Source organism: Culex quinquefasciatus, chromosome 2, assembly GCF_015732765.1.
Source record: "Culex quinquefasciatus strain JHB chromosome 2, VPISU_Cqui_1.0_pri_paternal, whole genome shotgun sequence".
NCBI classification, from domain to species: Eukaryota; Metazoa; Arthropoda; class Insecta; order Diptera; family Culicidae; genus Culex; species Culex quinquefasciatus.
Window position 1 is genome coordinate 128025206 of NC_051862.1, and position 16759 is coordinate 128041964.

The window sequence follows — 16759 nt, forward strand, 5'->3', positions numbered from 1 at the left end:
TGCTGCCCAGTCGCGATGACCGAGCCGTCGGTGCCACTGGTGCTGGCAGTCTACTTTGTGCCGACGTTCGGCGGCCACCATCGATTCCTCCTCCGCTTGGCGCAGGTAGTAGAGCCCTCCGTGGCGTCCACCCGTGGCGATCACTTTACTGTCACTCACTACCGAACAGCTCACCTTGTCGAACACTACACTGTAGTCTTTGTTGGCCAGTTTCCCGACCGAGATCAGGTTCGTGGACAGTCCCGGCACGTACTTCACTTCTTGGACATCGAGCTTCACTTTTCTTCCTTCACCGTCGATGCCAAACACTGTTCCGCTGCCTTCTCCCTGGATCTCCGTCTTCTTACCATCCGCCAGCGTGATATTGCCACCGGCGAACTCACGCAGCGACTCGAAGAACTCCCGGTCGTTGGTCATGTGAGCGCTGGCACCACTGTCGATCACCCAGCAGGCAGTTTGCTTCCCTCCGACGGTGAACGCGACGCCCCGCGCATCGTTCTGCGCGGCCTTCGCCTTCGCGCCTCCACCACCGTCTGGCTTGGACGAACTTCCGGCCTTCTTCTGGTCTCCGCCGAGCTTCGGGCAGTTCCCCTTGAAGTGTCCAAGCTGCCCACAGTTGAAGCACTTCGGCGGCTTCTTCCGGTTCTTGCTTTCTGCAGTCCGCATCGCTTTCTCCACCTGGCGAGATCCTCCCTTCCGTTCCTGCTGCCGGCTGTACTCATCTTCCAGCTTTGCCTTGACAATTTCGAGAGAAATGTCATCGTCCGCGAGGCAATCCAGCGCGGTCACGACCCCATCGTACGACGACGGGAGGCTTCGAAGCAGCATGCAGATCAGGGTGTCCGTGTCGAGTGACGTTCCGGCCGCTTCCAGCCGGTCGAAGAGAACCTCGAACTCGCGCAGGTGCGCCACAAGGTCGCCGCCATCCGGGAGAATGAGCGCACACATTTTCTTCAACAGCGAAACACGGACGGAGCGCGTCGCCTGTTCGTGGTGGGCCTTGAGAGCCCCAAAGATGTCCCGCGCGTGAACCTTGCCCTTAATATGCCGCAGCTGGCTGTCCTCCAACGCAACGATCAGATGACCTCGCGCCTTCCGGTCCTTCCGGGTCCAGACAGCATCCTGTTGCTCCGCTGCGGGGACTTCTTCCTCTATCACGTCCCACAGCTCTTCCGTGTCCAGCAGTGCCTCCATCCGCAGCTTCCACGTGGACCAGTTGGCCTCGTTCAACCGGGTGATTCCGGTCTTCGGATCGGCCATTTTCACTAGCACTTTGTCTTTTTGTTTTCACGCACTTTCCAACCCGATTCCAACCTCACTTTTTCCCCGTGCACCGCGCGCGACGCGGAGCACCAGCGAGTACCCGTGGAATCGTCCTCTTTCACCAAAACTCGTCCACTTCTGGGACCATAACCTGACGGACTTTTGTCCGGAATGCACAGCGGATTACCGCGACGAGACGAGAATCGGCGAAAGGAAAAACACTCGCGTTAAACTTTAGAAAAAGAACGTTTGTTTATTCAGCGAGAAAGTCGAACCGCACGCGACAACGTTTTGGGCGGGAATGATGCCGTGCACTCGCCGAGGCAACGCAACAGAAGGTTGGTGCAGAAACGGCGCGCCAAGGAGGAGGTGTATAGGTGAACACTGTTTACTTTCAACACAATCACCAATCCCGGGCCACCACCACCGAATACAACCGGTGCGAATATGGGATTAAAAAAACAAACAAAATCAATCACAAGGCCCACAAAACACCCAAGCTTTTTTCTTACCCATTCCGGTCGTGGAACAGCTGCAGTTCCTGCAGGAAGCTCGCCTTGTCCTTTTTGAGCACTTCACCTCGTCCCGCACCCGCACCACCCTCCTTCAAAGGCGTTCCGCTGCTGCTGTTTGGCTCACGAAGGTTTCCGCGTCCGATTCCTGGCTGCTGCCACCGTCGGCTTTGCTTTGCGTCCTAGAATCACCAGCACCACCGGACCCACCAAAATGTTTGTTTACATTTGGAACTTAGTCGTACACGGTTACACGAGAACGTCAAAATGAAAGAAATTCTACAGTCGTATTAAAAGTTAAGACTTTTAAATCAGTTAGTAAGGAGATTTTCAAAAACTTTACCAGTAAAAGTTTTCATAATTTAAACAAGAAAAAAAAAATTCCTCAAGCTAATTTTAGCAACTTTTTAACTCAAAAATAAGTTATTTTTGTCATTACGGTAATATTTTTTTGTGTGGCATGATGACGCGTTAACGCGTTCAAAAATTCAAATCACAAAACTCGTTATTTCCAAACAAACATGTTTTTAAAAGATTTATCTCGCTCAAAGGCCAGGTTAAATAGTTACAGTCGTTCTGAAAACCTTAAAACAGAAAAAAGTTATTGCTATGCAATCTAGGTCAATAGAACCACTTGCAGTAATTGCGATTAGAAACATGCCGCCCACCCAACCTTCATGCACTCATTGCAAAACAACCCGAGTAGAGGACTACGTCAATAAATATTAGCAAAAGAGAAGCTAATCAAACCAGTTCCAGCTGCGCAGAGAAATTCAGCCACGATTGTCATCAGAAAATATTCGCATTCCCATGCCAATTGAGAGAATAAAAAGTCGCAAAATGGTTCTACCATACTGTTTTCATACTTTATTATCGAGTTCATTTAACACCTTAAAAATTAACACCGCCACAGCTCGCAGCTGTGCTGCCATATATCATTAGAGTAATTCTCGCTGAAAGTGGACCACTATTTACACAAGGTGCTCAAAAATCAAAAGCAGTGTACTTTTCCAATAGCCCCCACCAAGTTATGAACGAAACCATGTTTGGTTGGTTGAATTTGTCCTCACCTCGGCGCCTAGAAGCTAAAACATTTTTTTAAATTGGTAATTTTTAGACTTAGGCGCGTCTACAAAATTGGATATAACTTTGCAAAACTTCAACGAACCCTTGATGTTTAGGGGTGTTTTGGAAAGGAAATGAGCAGAGCTTTCGAATTCACTTGTCAGAAAAATACCGTTCCATACATTTTTTAGCCACAAAACACCAATGTATTTTTAAAAGTCATTTTTGAAGGCCGGCGCCCCGCTTTATCGAAAAACTGACAAATCCATTCGAAAGCTGAGACGATTTCACATAAAGGACCAATAAATCTAAGGTGTATGTTCCTCCTATCTTTTTTAATCTAATTTTGATTCTGCGAGCACAGCACTCAGTTCGCATTTCGGGCGCCCAAAATGTTGCAATTTGCATGCCCCATTTTAAGGTTTTGTCAAAAAATATAGGTGCTCACTTTTTAAATGATAGTTTATGTCCAAGGATCAAAATGCACTTTCGATAATTGACCAATATTTATGTTTTTGGTTTCTTCTAGGCAATTTAATGTCGAAAAATTGATTTTTTTTTAATTTTTTTTTGTAAAATGCTCACATACAATTGTGTGGACTTTTTTTCAGCAGAACTAATGAATGTAGCATGTAGGAAATTTCACCACAAATTTTTTGCTCTAAGAGAAAACGCCATTTCGATACTCTAGCGCCAAGATATTTGAATTTTAGTGAGAAAAAAAGTGGCAATTTTTAAAAATTTCTCAGAATTAACAAGCTCGGCCTATTATTTACATGCGGCATATGTTTTGGAGGCCTGAGTATGGTTTCTTATAGTTATTTTGGTCGCTGAATTCGGATCTGGAATCAAATTTTAAATTAACAGTTAAATTTGGAGCCACGCCCAAAAGTTATTTGCGGTATTATGATGTAGTTTTAATCGCTAGTGAATTCGGTCATACTTCATCTTTCGCTCACCTTTAATTGATATTTTACTCACGGATTTTTTTATGGAGATTGTTTTTTTCAACTTCTCATTGTTTTGAGAGGCCTCGTGGCGCGGTGGTTAGCGGCTTTGGCTGCCGATCCCTAAGTGGCTATGGGGAATACACGCAAATAATATTTGAGCGTGGCTAAAATATCACCGTTCACTATTTATCTGAAATTTGATTCCAGATACGAATTCAGCGACCAAAATAACTATAAGAAACCTTACCCCGACCTACAAAACATATGCCGCATGTAATGTAAATGTAAATAATAGGCCGAGCTTGTTAATTCTGAGAAATTTTTAAAAATTGCTTGGCGCTGGAGTAACGAAATGGCGTTTTCTCTTAGAGCAAAAAATTGTGGTGAAATTTCCTACATGCTACATTCATTAGTTCTGCTGAAAAAAAGTCCACACAATTGTATGTGAGCATTTTACAAAAAAAAATTAAAAAAAAATCAATTTTTCGACATTAAATTGCCTAGAAGAAACCAAAAACATAAATATTGGTCAATTATCGAAAGTGCATTTTGATCCTTGGACATAAACTATCATTTAAAAGTGAGCACCTATATTTTTGACAAAACCTTAAAATGGGGCATGCAAATTGCAACATTTTGGGCGCCCGAAATGCGAACTGAGTGCTGTGCTCGCAGAATCAAAATTAGATTAAAAAAGATAGGAGGAACATACACCTTAGATTTATTGGTCCTTTATGTGAAATCGTCTCAGCTTTCGAATGGATTTGTCAGTTTTTCGATAAAGCGGGCGCCGGCCTTCAAAAATGACTTTTAAAAATACATTGGTGTTTTGTGGCTAAAAAATGTATGGAACGGTATTTTTCTGACAAGTGAATTCGAAAGCTCTGCTCATTTCCTTTCCAAAACACCCCTAAACATCAAGGGTTCGTTGAAGTTTTGCAAAGTTATATCCAATTTTGTAGACGCGCCTAAGTCTAAAAATTACCAATTTAAAAAAATGTTTTAGCTTCTAGGCGCCGAGGTGAGGACAAATTCAACCAACCAAACATGGTTTCGTTCATAACTTGGTGGGGGCTATTGGAAAAGTACACTGCTTTTGATTTTTGAGCATCTTGTGTAAATAGTGGTCCACTTTCAGCGAGAATTACTCATTATCATATCATTTCTTATCTTTCATTTTTTTTTTGCAATTTATCTAACTTGACGTCGTTATCACTGTTCACATTTTTTTCAAGAGAACAAAAAATTAAATGCAATATTCTGAGTTAGTCGTACGATGTGTCCGGTCCGGTCCGTCTCGTCTCTACATGCTCGTTTTTTTTTGTGTGTTGGTTTATCAGCTCCAAATCGAGGCGTTCTTTTTTTTCTCGTTGTGTGTTTGTGTTTGCACAGGTTCTTTTTTTTCAGTTGAGCGTGAGCTGATGAGTTATGAAACGCACACTCGCGGTAGCGTTGCGTAACCAAACTCCTCTGGAAGACTTGGGTTTTGAGGGGTGGGATGATCTTACGATTGGTACTCCTTCTTCATGACCTTGGCGATCGTGCTGAGCTGCATGTTGGAGGTTCCCTCGTAGATGGCACCGATCTTGCAATCGCGGTAGAATTTCTCCTGGGGGAAGTCCTTGGTGAAGCCGACGCCGCCCATCCAGTCGATGCACTTGACGGTGGTGCGTTGGGCGACCTCCGAGGCGTACAGCTTGGCCATGGCAGCCTGCTTGAGGAAGGGAACCTTGGCCTCCTGCAGACGGGCAGCGTTGTAGACGAGAAGTCGGGCGGCCTCGATTTCGGTGGCGATCGTGGCGACCTGGTGCTGCATGCTCTGGAACGAGTAGATGTCCGAACCGAACTGCTTGCGCTCGAGCAGGTACGGGATGGTCGCGTCCAGGCAACCCTGGGCACAGCCGATCATCTGGGCACCGATGCCGATGCGACCCTCGTTGAGGAATCCGGCCGCGTACTGGTAACCCTTGCCGAACTCGCCCAGAATGTTCTCCTCGGGCACGCGCACGTTGTCCAGATGCAGTTGGCACGTTCCGGACGCGCAGATTCCGAGCTTGTTCTCGCGCTTGCCCACGGTGAAGCCCTCCATGTCGCGGTCAACGATGAACGTCGTAATGCCACGATAGCCGGCCGATGGGTTGGCGTTGGCCATGATCAGGAACATTCCGGACATGTCCGAGTTGGAGATCCACATTTTGCTACCGTTTAGGATGTAGTGATTGCCGTCCTTCTTGGCCGTCGTCTTCAGACCGAACGCATCCGATCCGGCCGAGGGTTCCGACAGGGCAAAGCTACCGCTGTACTCCGAGCACAACTTGGGCAGGTACTTCTTCTTCTGCTCTTCCGTGCCCAACTTGATCATGAGCGAGTTGACGAGCGTGTTGTGAATATCAACCAGGGCAGCCACGGCCGGATCCACCTTGGACAGTTCCTCGACGACCAGCATCATGGTCATGAAGTTGCACCCACTGCCACCGTACTCCTCACCAACCTCAACGCCCATCAGCCCATTGTCGAACACCGCCTTCACCACACTCGGATCGAACTGGTGCTCTTCGTCCATTTTCTTGACCAGCGGCAGGATCTGCTCCTGGGCCAACTTGGCAACGGTTTCCTTCATCATGAGCTCGTCCTCGCTCAGGAAGGTCAACGGACCGGTCGGACCTTGGGCCGTGCCGAACGAAGTCGACGAGAACTTGGCCGCGGGCTGGACCAGGCTCTTGCGGCTAACGGCCGCCGCCGCCCGCTGAACCGTACTCCGGAGCACACTCTGCATCATCTTGAAGTTTGGAAGGGAAAGCGACCGATCTTCACCAGACTCGTAACTCAACTAAAGTGGCGAAAGCTAGCTGGCTGGCTGGACAGACCGGTCTAAGCAGCAGGTTCTTCTTGAATGTATCTGTGGGGGTGCGTCCGTGTCTGTATTAGAGCCATAAATGTACGCGCAGATTTCGGGTTACTAACCGAAACTGCCCATGAGATGGAAAGGGCGGCGCGCGATTGAGCGAATTCAATAACTCTGATAGGGCGCGGTGCGCTGAATATGAGATCTGGAGAGCACCTTGTAATAAGACTAGTTTAACAAATCTGGTTAAATTTTATATTTGTAAGCATCATTACATATTGTAAACTTCGTGTTTAACAATTAGTCAAAATTATTGTAAAAAAAAACCTAAACGTAACTCTAGTACAAACATCGCGATCGCTGATCATCTAAATAGCTAAAGCTCGCCAACAATTTCAACCGCCACCCTACCCATCATGTGTCTACATAACATTGGAAACGGCAATCAGCCAACCAAAACCGCGACTTTTCTTATCACTCTCCGCGGTCTCTGCTGCTGTGTCGTGGTGTTGCTGACGACGACGACAACAACGTGTGACGCGATCGAGAGCGCCGTTTCGATCTTTCCATGTGTTGGCGTGGACAAGCCCGCCGATATTATTATGTGTTGATATAGATTTACACGTCGGCAAAACTACATGGGTAATTCTCCGCCAACTCACACAGCAGTTGCCCCGACCCCTCTTCGATTTGCGTGAAACTTTGTCCTAAGGGGTAACTTTTGTCCCTGATCACGAATCCGAGGTCCGTTTTTTGATATATCGTGACGGAGGGGCGGTACGACCCCTTCCATTTTTGAACATGCGAAAAAAGAGGTGTTTTTCAATAATTTGCAGCACAAAACGGTGATGAGATAGAAATTTGGTGTCAAAGGGACTTTTATGTAAAATTAGACGCCTGATTTGATGGCGTACTCAGAATTCCGAAAAAACGTATATTTCATCGAAAAAAACACTAAAAAAAATTTAAAAATTATCCCATTTTCCGTTACTCGACTGTAAAAAATTTTGGAACATGTCATTTTATGGGAAATTTAATGTACTTTTCGAATCTACATTGACCCAGAAGGGTCATTTTTTCATTTAGAACAAAATTTTTCATTTTAAAATTTCGTGTTTTTTGTAACTTTGCAGGGTTATTTTTTAGAGTGTAACAATATTCTACAAAGTTGTAGAGCAGACAATTACAAAAATTATGATATATTAACATAAGGGGTTTGCTTGTAACCATCACGAGTTATCGCGATTTTACGAAAAAAAAACTTTTGAAAAAGTTACTTTTTGCGTTTCTCTTTGTTTCGTCGTCCGTGTCTGTCGCGGGTGACCATGAACGGCCATGATCGATGACGACCAACTTTTTCAAAACTTTTTTTGGTAAAATCGCGATAACTCGTGATGTTTATAAGCAAACCCCTTATGTCTATATATCAAATTTTTTGTAATTGTCTGCTCTACAACTTTGTAGAACATTGTTACACTCTAAAAAATAACCCTGCAAAGTTAGAAAAAACACGAAATTTTTTTTTTTTTTTTTGGGAGGGTGGTCCAGCCGCACATCGTTGATGTTGAAACCTCTAAACTGGGCCCTCGTCCTGTCACGTCCGTCAGTAGTCTTGTCGTACATTACAACTAGAATCAGATCTGCCAATGAATTAGTACACTTCGACCAAATAAACACTGACGCTGTATGGATCTGACTCTAGAATAAATGTACAGTTTTGTGTTATTCATAAGTCCAACTTATTCAATTATTCATTTAAGTCCAAATATTCATTTGCTAACTACTTTGGATTGAAAATATAAATTTTAATCTAAAATCCTCTAAACTTAATGTTCAAAACTAAACGTTCCTTTAACTGTTGTAATACTACTTCTATCAAAAACAATAAAAATTGTGAACTGATATACAAATAGGATAGAAATCGCGATTTGAAAAAGAAATGACCATTTACGTCAAAAGATCCGTAGTTCCTCGATTCGCAACAATGGTCGATACAACCATAATCCGAAAACCGTTAGTTCAACAGATCAACGAATTTTGTCCGATATCATTACATTATTGATTGATCGAGACTCTATGGACAATTTGACATAAAAGAATGCCTAGTATTCTATATCAATCAAAGTTTATTGACAGCATTACTCTAACTTAACAATTGCAACTAAATTTATCATCAAATAGATTTGGAAAGCATACAGATTTATTTTAAATGCTAATGCTAAGCAACAAATCAATTGTACTATCCTAAAGTCCCACCTAAATCCCACATTGTGATAGTGAAAAAGTCACAGAAGCAGCGGTGTCTTGTGCAATTGTGATATTTTCACTATCGGAGAACTACCTAGTTCACGAAGACAGCTTATCGGTCAACGCTTAAGCCCTGGGGCTGCGACAAAGCGAGTTCTCGTAGCATGAAGTGGTGTCCATAGTGCTTATAAAACAGAATGTATACCCAAATTTTAACTAATGCACTAGGATCAAATCATGCCCCTTGACTTTACAAGGCCCAGGGAAAGTTAGAAAAAAAAAACACGAAATTTTAAAATGAAAAATTTTGTTCTAAATGAAAAAATGACCCTTCTGGGTCAATGTAGATTCGAAAAGTACATTAAATTTCCCATTAAATGACATGTTCCAAAATTTTTTACAGTCGAGTAACGGAAAATGGGACAATTTTTAAAACTTTTTTAGTGTTTTTTTCGATGAAAAATACGTTTTTTCGGAATTCTGAGTACGCCATCAAATCGGGCGTCTAATTTTACATAAAAGTCCCTTTGACACCAAATTTCTATCTCATCACCGTTTTGTGCTGCAAATTATTGAAAAACACCTCTTTTTTCGCATGTTCAAAAATGGAAGGGGTCGTACCGCCCCTCCGTCACGATATATCAAAAAACGGACCTCGGATTCGTGATCAGGGACAAAAGTTACCCCTTAGGACAAAGTTTCACGCAAATCGAAGAGGGGTCGGGGCAACTTTTCCCGATTTCGTGTGAGTTGGTAGAGAATTACCCACATGCATGTTAAACTTTTTAAATTGTGTGGGTGAATCTCGGACACAACTTGGGTCAGAAAACGTTACTAAATCCACTTAAAGGTGGTTGGTACCTTTTTCACAAGTATCTAAAGTATATTTAACTAAAATAAAATAATATACAACTAAATGTAAACGTGAAGGTTCGTCTAGGAACCTAAAAGTTCATATTTCGAGCAATTTTAAACCCTTTCCTTGTGCGAAAGACAAACCCTTCCAAATAATACTAAGAACATAAGGAAGACGTTGGAGACGAACTTCTGCGTTCCGTTAAAGCTTTAAATTTTGGTGAGTTTGTCTGGGTGATGATAAGATAAAATGCGAACGTGGAACCGAAATGGCGATTGACCTTCAAATATTTTGGGAAGCGCGCGCGTGTGTTTTTACCTTCCTCACTTTACTGATGAAAGGCTATAAAATCACTCGAAATATGAACTTTTTAATTAGACCTCTAGACGTACCGTCATTTATACATATCGACTCAGAATCACCAGCAGAGCAAATGTCTGTGTGTTTAGCTGTATGTAGACATGTGTATGTGTACCGAATCAATGTCACTGACTGAGCCGATTTTGACTGTATTGGCCTCATTCGAATCGTCTTGGGGTCCCATATGTCCCTATTGAAATTCATAAGATTTGGTAAAGCACATCAAAAGTTATGCTTAAAAACCTGCTGCATATAAATTTCAAAATTTGCAAAAAACTGTGGTTTTTGCATGGAAACCTGCCATATTATATATATTTTTAGAAAGGTTCTGAAATGATCTTTCTTGTGGATATAGAATTTTCAAGATCTGACTTACCTATCTAAAATTACAAGCAGTTTAAAAAATGCTCTGAATTTACATAACCTCAATCTAATTCCCCACGGCGGTGTATGTACAATAGGGTGTAATATGGTTGTATGGAAAAAAATAAAGTTGTCCAAATTTAGCGAGCACAGCAATTTTTCAGTTCCTTTTGGGGTCCTAAACAACTCCCCAAAGTTTGGGAACGATTGGTTTAGTCCTCACTTTGCGCAAAGCGATTAAATTTTCCATATAAATTTGTATGGGAAAAACCATTTTTTTGGATTTTGATATTTATAAAATCCACGTTTCACGCTGTACTAAAATCGGATTCATATTCGGATGCTCTGGAATGTGCTCTACAACTTTCCCGAAGAGAGTATGGTGGTAACTTGCTCCTATAAACAGATATAGCGTTTTAAAAACTCGTCTAAAACGTGTTTTTTGATCGAAAATCACGTTTTAGACGAGTTTTGAGGACGCTGTATCTTCTTTCAGCGACAAGCTAGCACCATACTCTCTTCGGGAAAGTTGTAGAGTACATTCCAGAGCATCCGAATATGAATCCGGTTTTAGTACAGCGTGAAACGTGGATTTTATAAATATCAAAATCCAAAAAAATGGTTTTTCCCATACAAATTTATATGGAAAATTTAATCGCTTTGCGCAAAGTGAGGACTAAACCAATCGTTCCCAAACTTTGGGGAGTTGTTTAGGACCCCAAAAGGAACTGAAAAATTGCTGTGCTGGAAAATCGATTTTCATATTACACCCTAATGTACAATCTTGAGAACAAGTCTGTAAGCAGTCTGTTTTTTTTACTCATCACTAATTTTTATTAGGACCTCTTTGGTGATGCGATCACGTTAGGGGCGATCCATAAACCATGTGGACACAGTAGGGGGTTTGAATCACTCTATAGAATATATATAAATGAGAGGAAGGCACCAACCACCTAAAGGTGGATTAAGTAACGTTTTTTTTTCGTTCGATTTGGTTTTGGGTTTGACCAGAAGAAACAGCGCAGTTATGTTCTCGTTACGTAAACAAAAAAAACTCATGAACGTTTGTGTTGTGAATGTGGATTTTTGCTGAATCATTCACATAAACCGGTTATTCTAGACCAGTTTAAATTTATTACTGGAACAAGTTCTTCGTATCTCGTTACTCTTTTTCCTTATTTTAAGAAGAGCTTTTTCACCTTACTAGACTGAACTGAACATGTAAAAAAATAAAACCTAGTATCCAGTCCTAATGAGGCTAACTATCGTCTCTAGAGCACAGAACTTGTTTTTCCCATTTGTTCTAAAATAAATTAAAGCCGTTAAAGTCGTCGACCGACTGACATGGATTGAATACTAACATGTTTTTGTTCGCATTAGCACATTTTTTTTCTTGTCAACTCAATTTGAGCTACGACTCTAACCGAAACTTTAAACTAAATGCTAATCAATCTGGTTACTAATAATTTATGGAAATTGCTAATAAATCGTGTTTCAAATATTAGACCGCAACATTTGTTTTGGTTCTACCGAAGTTCTGAATGGACCTCAGTCAACCCTCTGCTGCAGCGGATGTCCCCTTGAGCTGTTATATTAGAATAAGAAAGGCCTCTTTTTTTCATCTAGCCCCATATTTTAACGATTTTGATGGTAATTTTAAAACTTTTTTTCCTTGAGTACACTCAACCCCCGGTGGTTTGTCACTTTTTCGTTTGACACTTTTTTAGTTTATACCCCGTTGGTTGGTCAAAGTCAAACTAAAAAGTGACGAACCGACACTTTTTACACGGCGCTCAAGCACACTATCAAAACAAACGTTTGATAGTGTGTGTGAACTCCATGTAAAAGGGGTGTCAAACTAAAAAGTGACCCCGTTCGTTTGACAACAGTTGGTGTCAAACCATCGGGGTTTGAATGTATATCTACTTGATTCTTTAAGCACTCGCAAACTCTGTACCCAGCTTTGAATTAAGCAGGTATGAGACAACGACAAACAAACAAAGTCGCACCTTTGGACAGTTTGCCTGCTTTGTATGTTTGCAGAAATGTCAGCCAGCATAAATTTTGCTTTATTTGCCGCGAACAAGTTTGCGAGATTGGCAAACTGTCAAACACGAAAAGTGCGAGTTTGTTAGTCATAGTATAATACCTCCTTTAATCAGATTAGTTTTAAGTTAGGATTAGTTGTTAAAGTGATTTTTTTCTTTTTTACCCAAATGTATTCGATTCAATGCAAAAATGTAAAACAATTTGAAGCAAATAAATGAATTTGAACAGTTAATAATAAAACGAAAAATACAATAAAGATGAAGAGCATTTAGCCATACCACTTAGAATGTAAATGAAATGTAATTATTATAAGAAAGTTCAATAAAGACATATTTAATCTAAAAAATCCTCCTTTAATCAGCAGTTGAAAGTGAGTCCACATCTCAGCTTAGTAACTTCACACAAAACGGATTTAATGAAATAAAACATTAATACATATTTTTAACAAAAAAAAAGGCAATACGCAGCTCCCAAGAAAAGGGGTAAAGAAATGGCTTAACGAACAGCAGAACAAAGGAGAGGGAACGATTTCTCGGGGCTTTTCTTCACCCTCCCTGGCTTGCTTTCGCTGCTGTCCATTTGAAATTTTTCGTAACCGGTCCATCCGAAGTGCGTATACCGCTTAACACTGGAACGCCCAACGCATGTCCAACTTACACGGACGCCCAAGCCTCCCAAAAAAGTTGAAACGGTAACTTCAACACGCCGGTTCTCGGGCATAACTCAACCAATCGGGACGATTCTTGTTTCCAGTGATTTGTAAGAATGTTTAGATGATCCTAAAATTTTGCAGAACTTGATTTGAACAAATCTGTAATTTCTGCGTTCGAAAACATCGTTCCACCTTTTTTAAAACGACTGCCTCCGCGCAATTTTTGGCGATTTTTTTTACAGTCGAAAAAAAAAAAGTTGGAACGATGTTTCCAATAAACTATTCAAATTTGACTAAAATGGGATTGCAGAACTCGAAATTGATTTTAAAAACAAGAAAAAGAAAAAAAAACGTGATTCATTATCCGAAGTCCCATACAAACCCTCGGATATTAGAATCTGGACAGTATAGTCCTTTGGGTTTAACTTTTGCTGTGGCGACGCGCGGTTGATTGTCGGCATTGTGTGTGTGTGAAAAGGAATATGTTTTCTTGATTGATTGGGATTAGCTTGGAATCAGTTCAATTTGTGCTTGAACTTTAAATAGTTTTCGATAGAAATGGGCCGAATTTTGTTGAGACTAGCAAGTCGTATTGCTTGATCATGAATTACCTGCATCATCGCTGACGCTGACGATTTTTTGAGAATCCCGTTGCAACTACAACAAGTTTAACCGGTTTACCCCTTGAAAAGTTTAATTAATAAATGTCCAGAGTCTAAAAGCATGTTTAAAGAAGAAAAAAGAAATGAAAACAATTTTTACCGTGGCACAACTTTACTTTGAATAATTATAATTATCTTTGAAATCAGATGTATTCTAAATAAAATAGTAGTTTATGCAACAAGTTGTAAAAAGAGGATTTTTTCAGCACGAGTCGTACATTTATCCAACGAGGTTCACCGAGTTGGATAAATACGACGAGTGCTTAAAAATCAAGTTTTGCAACGAGTTCCATACAACATTTTTTGCAATTCGGAAAAACACCCATTGAGTGAAATTTTATGTCAAATTTTCATGTATTTTGTCAATAAATCATTTAAAAAAAAAAATGTTGAAAAATGTTACATTTCGAAACAAGTGCTGAAAAGTTCAACTTTTCAGCACCCATTTCAGTGCTCAAAAGTAGAACTTTTCAGCATTTATTTTTAAAAGTGTTGCTATTCGATTCTGTTATTTTTGGTACAGAAAAGTAGGCTATTTCGTCGTTCAAGAATGACAGGAAAAGTTAGTAGTTTCACGACGGAATTGCAAAAAAAAATGTAATTTGTTCCGCGTTGCGTAATTTGTTATTATTTTTCAGCACTCGTTGTATTTATCGAACTCTGCAAGCCCTCGTTGAAGAAGTGCAAGACTTCTAAAAAACAACAGTTTGCAACAAACGTTACTATTTTGATTACATATTTTTGGAAATTCTTTCAGGCGCATTTTTTTTATTATTTTCTTTTTATCCCCGTTTTTTGAGTTACACATAAAAAATGTTAATTGGGTATTTTTCCAGAAATGTATCACCTAAAAAATTCCGAAAACTCCATATCGGCATAGGTAGTGTCGTGATAAGCGTGGTTGCCTCTCACCCCAGCTGGCCTGGGTTCGCTCCCACTCGATTTTGTAGAGAATAGTTTTAGAATGGAAGCCAAAAATAAGTTTGATTATAGTGTGCTTTCATTACTAACAAAAGGGTTACTGAAATTTGTTTCCTGAGAATATCTTATCGATGATGATGCTTTGTTTTATAACGTTTGCAATCCGCTAAAATCACTGTCTTTAAGCGCAGCGAAAGGGTCAGTTCTTTCAATTCTACCGATAAACCTTCTCACCAGTTCTAAGTATTTCAATCGCTTTAGTTGCAACGCATTCAACAGTCAAAATATGGTACAATTCCTGCAAATTACAACCAACCTTACATCGCCTTGAGTAGCAGCCAAAGCAGCTCAGAACTCAACCCGTCGGACAAAGGTGTTCCACCCGACCAGCCAGCAGGCGCCCATCTGTCCCTCAGCAGGCTTGTCCCACAGAACGTCCCGCAAATAGTCGGGCGCCGGTGGCGTACTCTCGTGCAACAGATCGAACTGGCCTCCCTCGTAGAACTTGGCCCGGTTGGTGTTTCCGAGGACCGCAAAGCGGGTTCTGGAATGGGTTCAGAGTTAGATCATTATAATTTTGGGTGGTGGAGGTTTGCTGATTCTTACCCGTCGAAGGAGATCTTGTGGATCTTTTTGTTGAACACTTTCGCGGAATGTAGAAAAACGTTCGGCTGCCGAGTGTCCACAAAGTGAACACTGCCGGCCGCGTCCCCGAGGGCAACGATTCCGTTAGCCTCGTCCGTGGTCGTCCAGTAGGCCGTTGTGAACGCAAACTGGTGCTTTGCGAAGAGCGCCGTCGCCGGCCGGGGCTTGCGCAGATCCCACAACAGTGCGGACCGGTCCAGCGAGGTAGAAGCAAAGCTGGACAGTTCGTTCCGGTTGGTGGTCAGTGCGGTGATTTCGTCCGTATGGGCATTCGTCATGGTCGTAATGGAGGCCAGATCGGCCCCGTACAGCCACACTTTGATGCAACCGTCGTGCGATCCCGTGACCAGCTTGTTTTCGTCCCCGTGGAACAGGTCCATCGCGGACACCGCTTCAATATGTTCGGACTGGACGTCCACCTGGTAAAGCGAATAGCCATCGCCGCGGGCAGGATTCCGAGTGGACCACAGCTCGACCGAACCTTTGTCGCTGCCCAGGAGGAACTGCAAGAGAAACTCAAATTTACTAACCAAATCCAAACTCTTTCAAATCGTCAACCTTACCAAATTGGGATCCTGTGTAAACTTAAGCGCCGTAATCGAGTACCGGCACTGCCGCTTGAAGCAAGCCTTCGACTGGTCCGGAACATCCGCGGCGGTTTCCCACCCGTAAAAGCTGGATTCCCACCGGCGACCCATGTAATTGTTACCAACCAGAATCACCTGACCGACAGAGTTGCGCGCGGCCAGCTCCAGGCAGGGATTAAGAGCCGTAGGACCGTTCGTCTTCCGGGTCATGCGATACTGCTGCGAGTTCAGGTTCGGGTAGTCCACCGATCCGGCCATCTCTTCGACGGTTGCCGGCGGCCGGTATTCCGGGGGATCAGTGAACATATCGATCATGTTCATCCGTTGGCTGTAGTCCATCTTGGCGCTCACTAACTGTTAGAACTTGTAAAATTATTTCAACTTTTCAAATTTTAAACATTTTTTGCCAAATTCTGGCGAGAATTCACTGAGAGCAGCTTAAGGAGGTTATGGATTCTCTTGCTGATACCAAAATCTTTGGATGTAAACAAAAGTTTCACGTGTAGTGGCGGTCGAAAAGGGGGTTCGCTTAGAGGTCGAAATGCCAAGTGTCGGCATTAACGGAAGGATGTGCAGGGCTGCTACAGCATTGGCTACTTGAGAAAACTTTAAATTTGAAAATTGAAGGGGTTAATAGGATCCTAAGGCCCTATGTTAATTTTCATGGAAAACGAAAAAAAAATATTATAATAAACCAATTTCTGATCACTTTTTGCACTTTCTTACTAAAGAAAGGTATCGAGAAATTAAAAGTGAGAGTGTGTGCAACATGGAGTTAAACT

General features: G+C 42.0%; 2 protein-coding genes across 2 annotated transcripts; both read right to left on the reverse strand.

Moving 5' to 3' along the window:
• Positions 1-4966: 4966 nt before the first annotated feature.
• Positions 4967-6635, reverse strand: LOC6041565 (short/branched chain specific acyl-CoA dehydrogenase, mitochondrial). Its single transcript, XM_001850758.2, has one exon. The coding sequence runs from the start codon at positions 6567-6569 to the stop codon at positions 5295-5297; it is 1275 nt and encodes a 424-aa protein (XP_001850810.2). The 5' UTR covers positions 6570-6635; the 3' UTR covers positions 4967-5294.
• Positions 6636-14986: 8351 nt separating this feature from the next.
• Positions 14987-16432, reverse strand: LOC6042259 (protein valois). The gene is made up of 3 exons (XM_001851345.2): positions 15954-16432; positions 15352-15893; positions 14987-15289 (listed from the first exon to the last, which is right to left on the reverse strand). Exons 1-3 carry the CDS (start codon positions 16314-16316, stop codon positions 15094-15096), a joined length of 1101 nt encoding a protein of 366 aa, XP_001851397.2. The 5' UTR covers positions 16317-16432; the 3' UTR covers positions 14987-15093.
• Positions 16433-16759: the final 327 nt, after the last annotated feature.

Bases quoted from the DNA above. Each gene is read 5' to 3' on its own strand.
- LOC6042259 (XM_001851345.2), bottom strand. From the start codon at position 16,316: ATGGACTACAGCCAACGGATGAACATGATCGATATGTTCACTGATCCC. The intron at 15,894-15,953 runs GTAAGGTTGACG...TTTCTCTTGCAG, and splicing joins TTACACAGGATCCCAATTTG to TTCCTCCTGGGCAGCGACAA. The intron at 15,290-15,351 runs GTAAGAATCAGC...AACCCATTCCAG, and splicing joins CACAAGATCTCCTTCGACGG to AACCCGCTTTGCGGTCCTCG.
- LOC6041565 (XM_001850758.2), bottom strand. From the start codon at position 6,569: ATGATGCAGAGTGTGCTCCGGAGTACGGTTCAGCGGGCGGCGGCGGCC.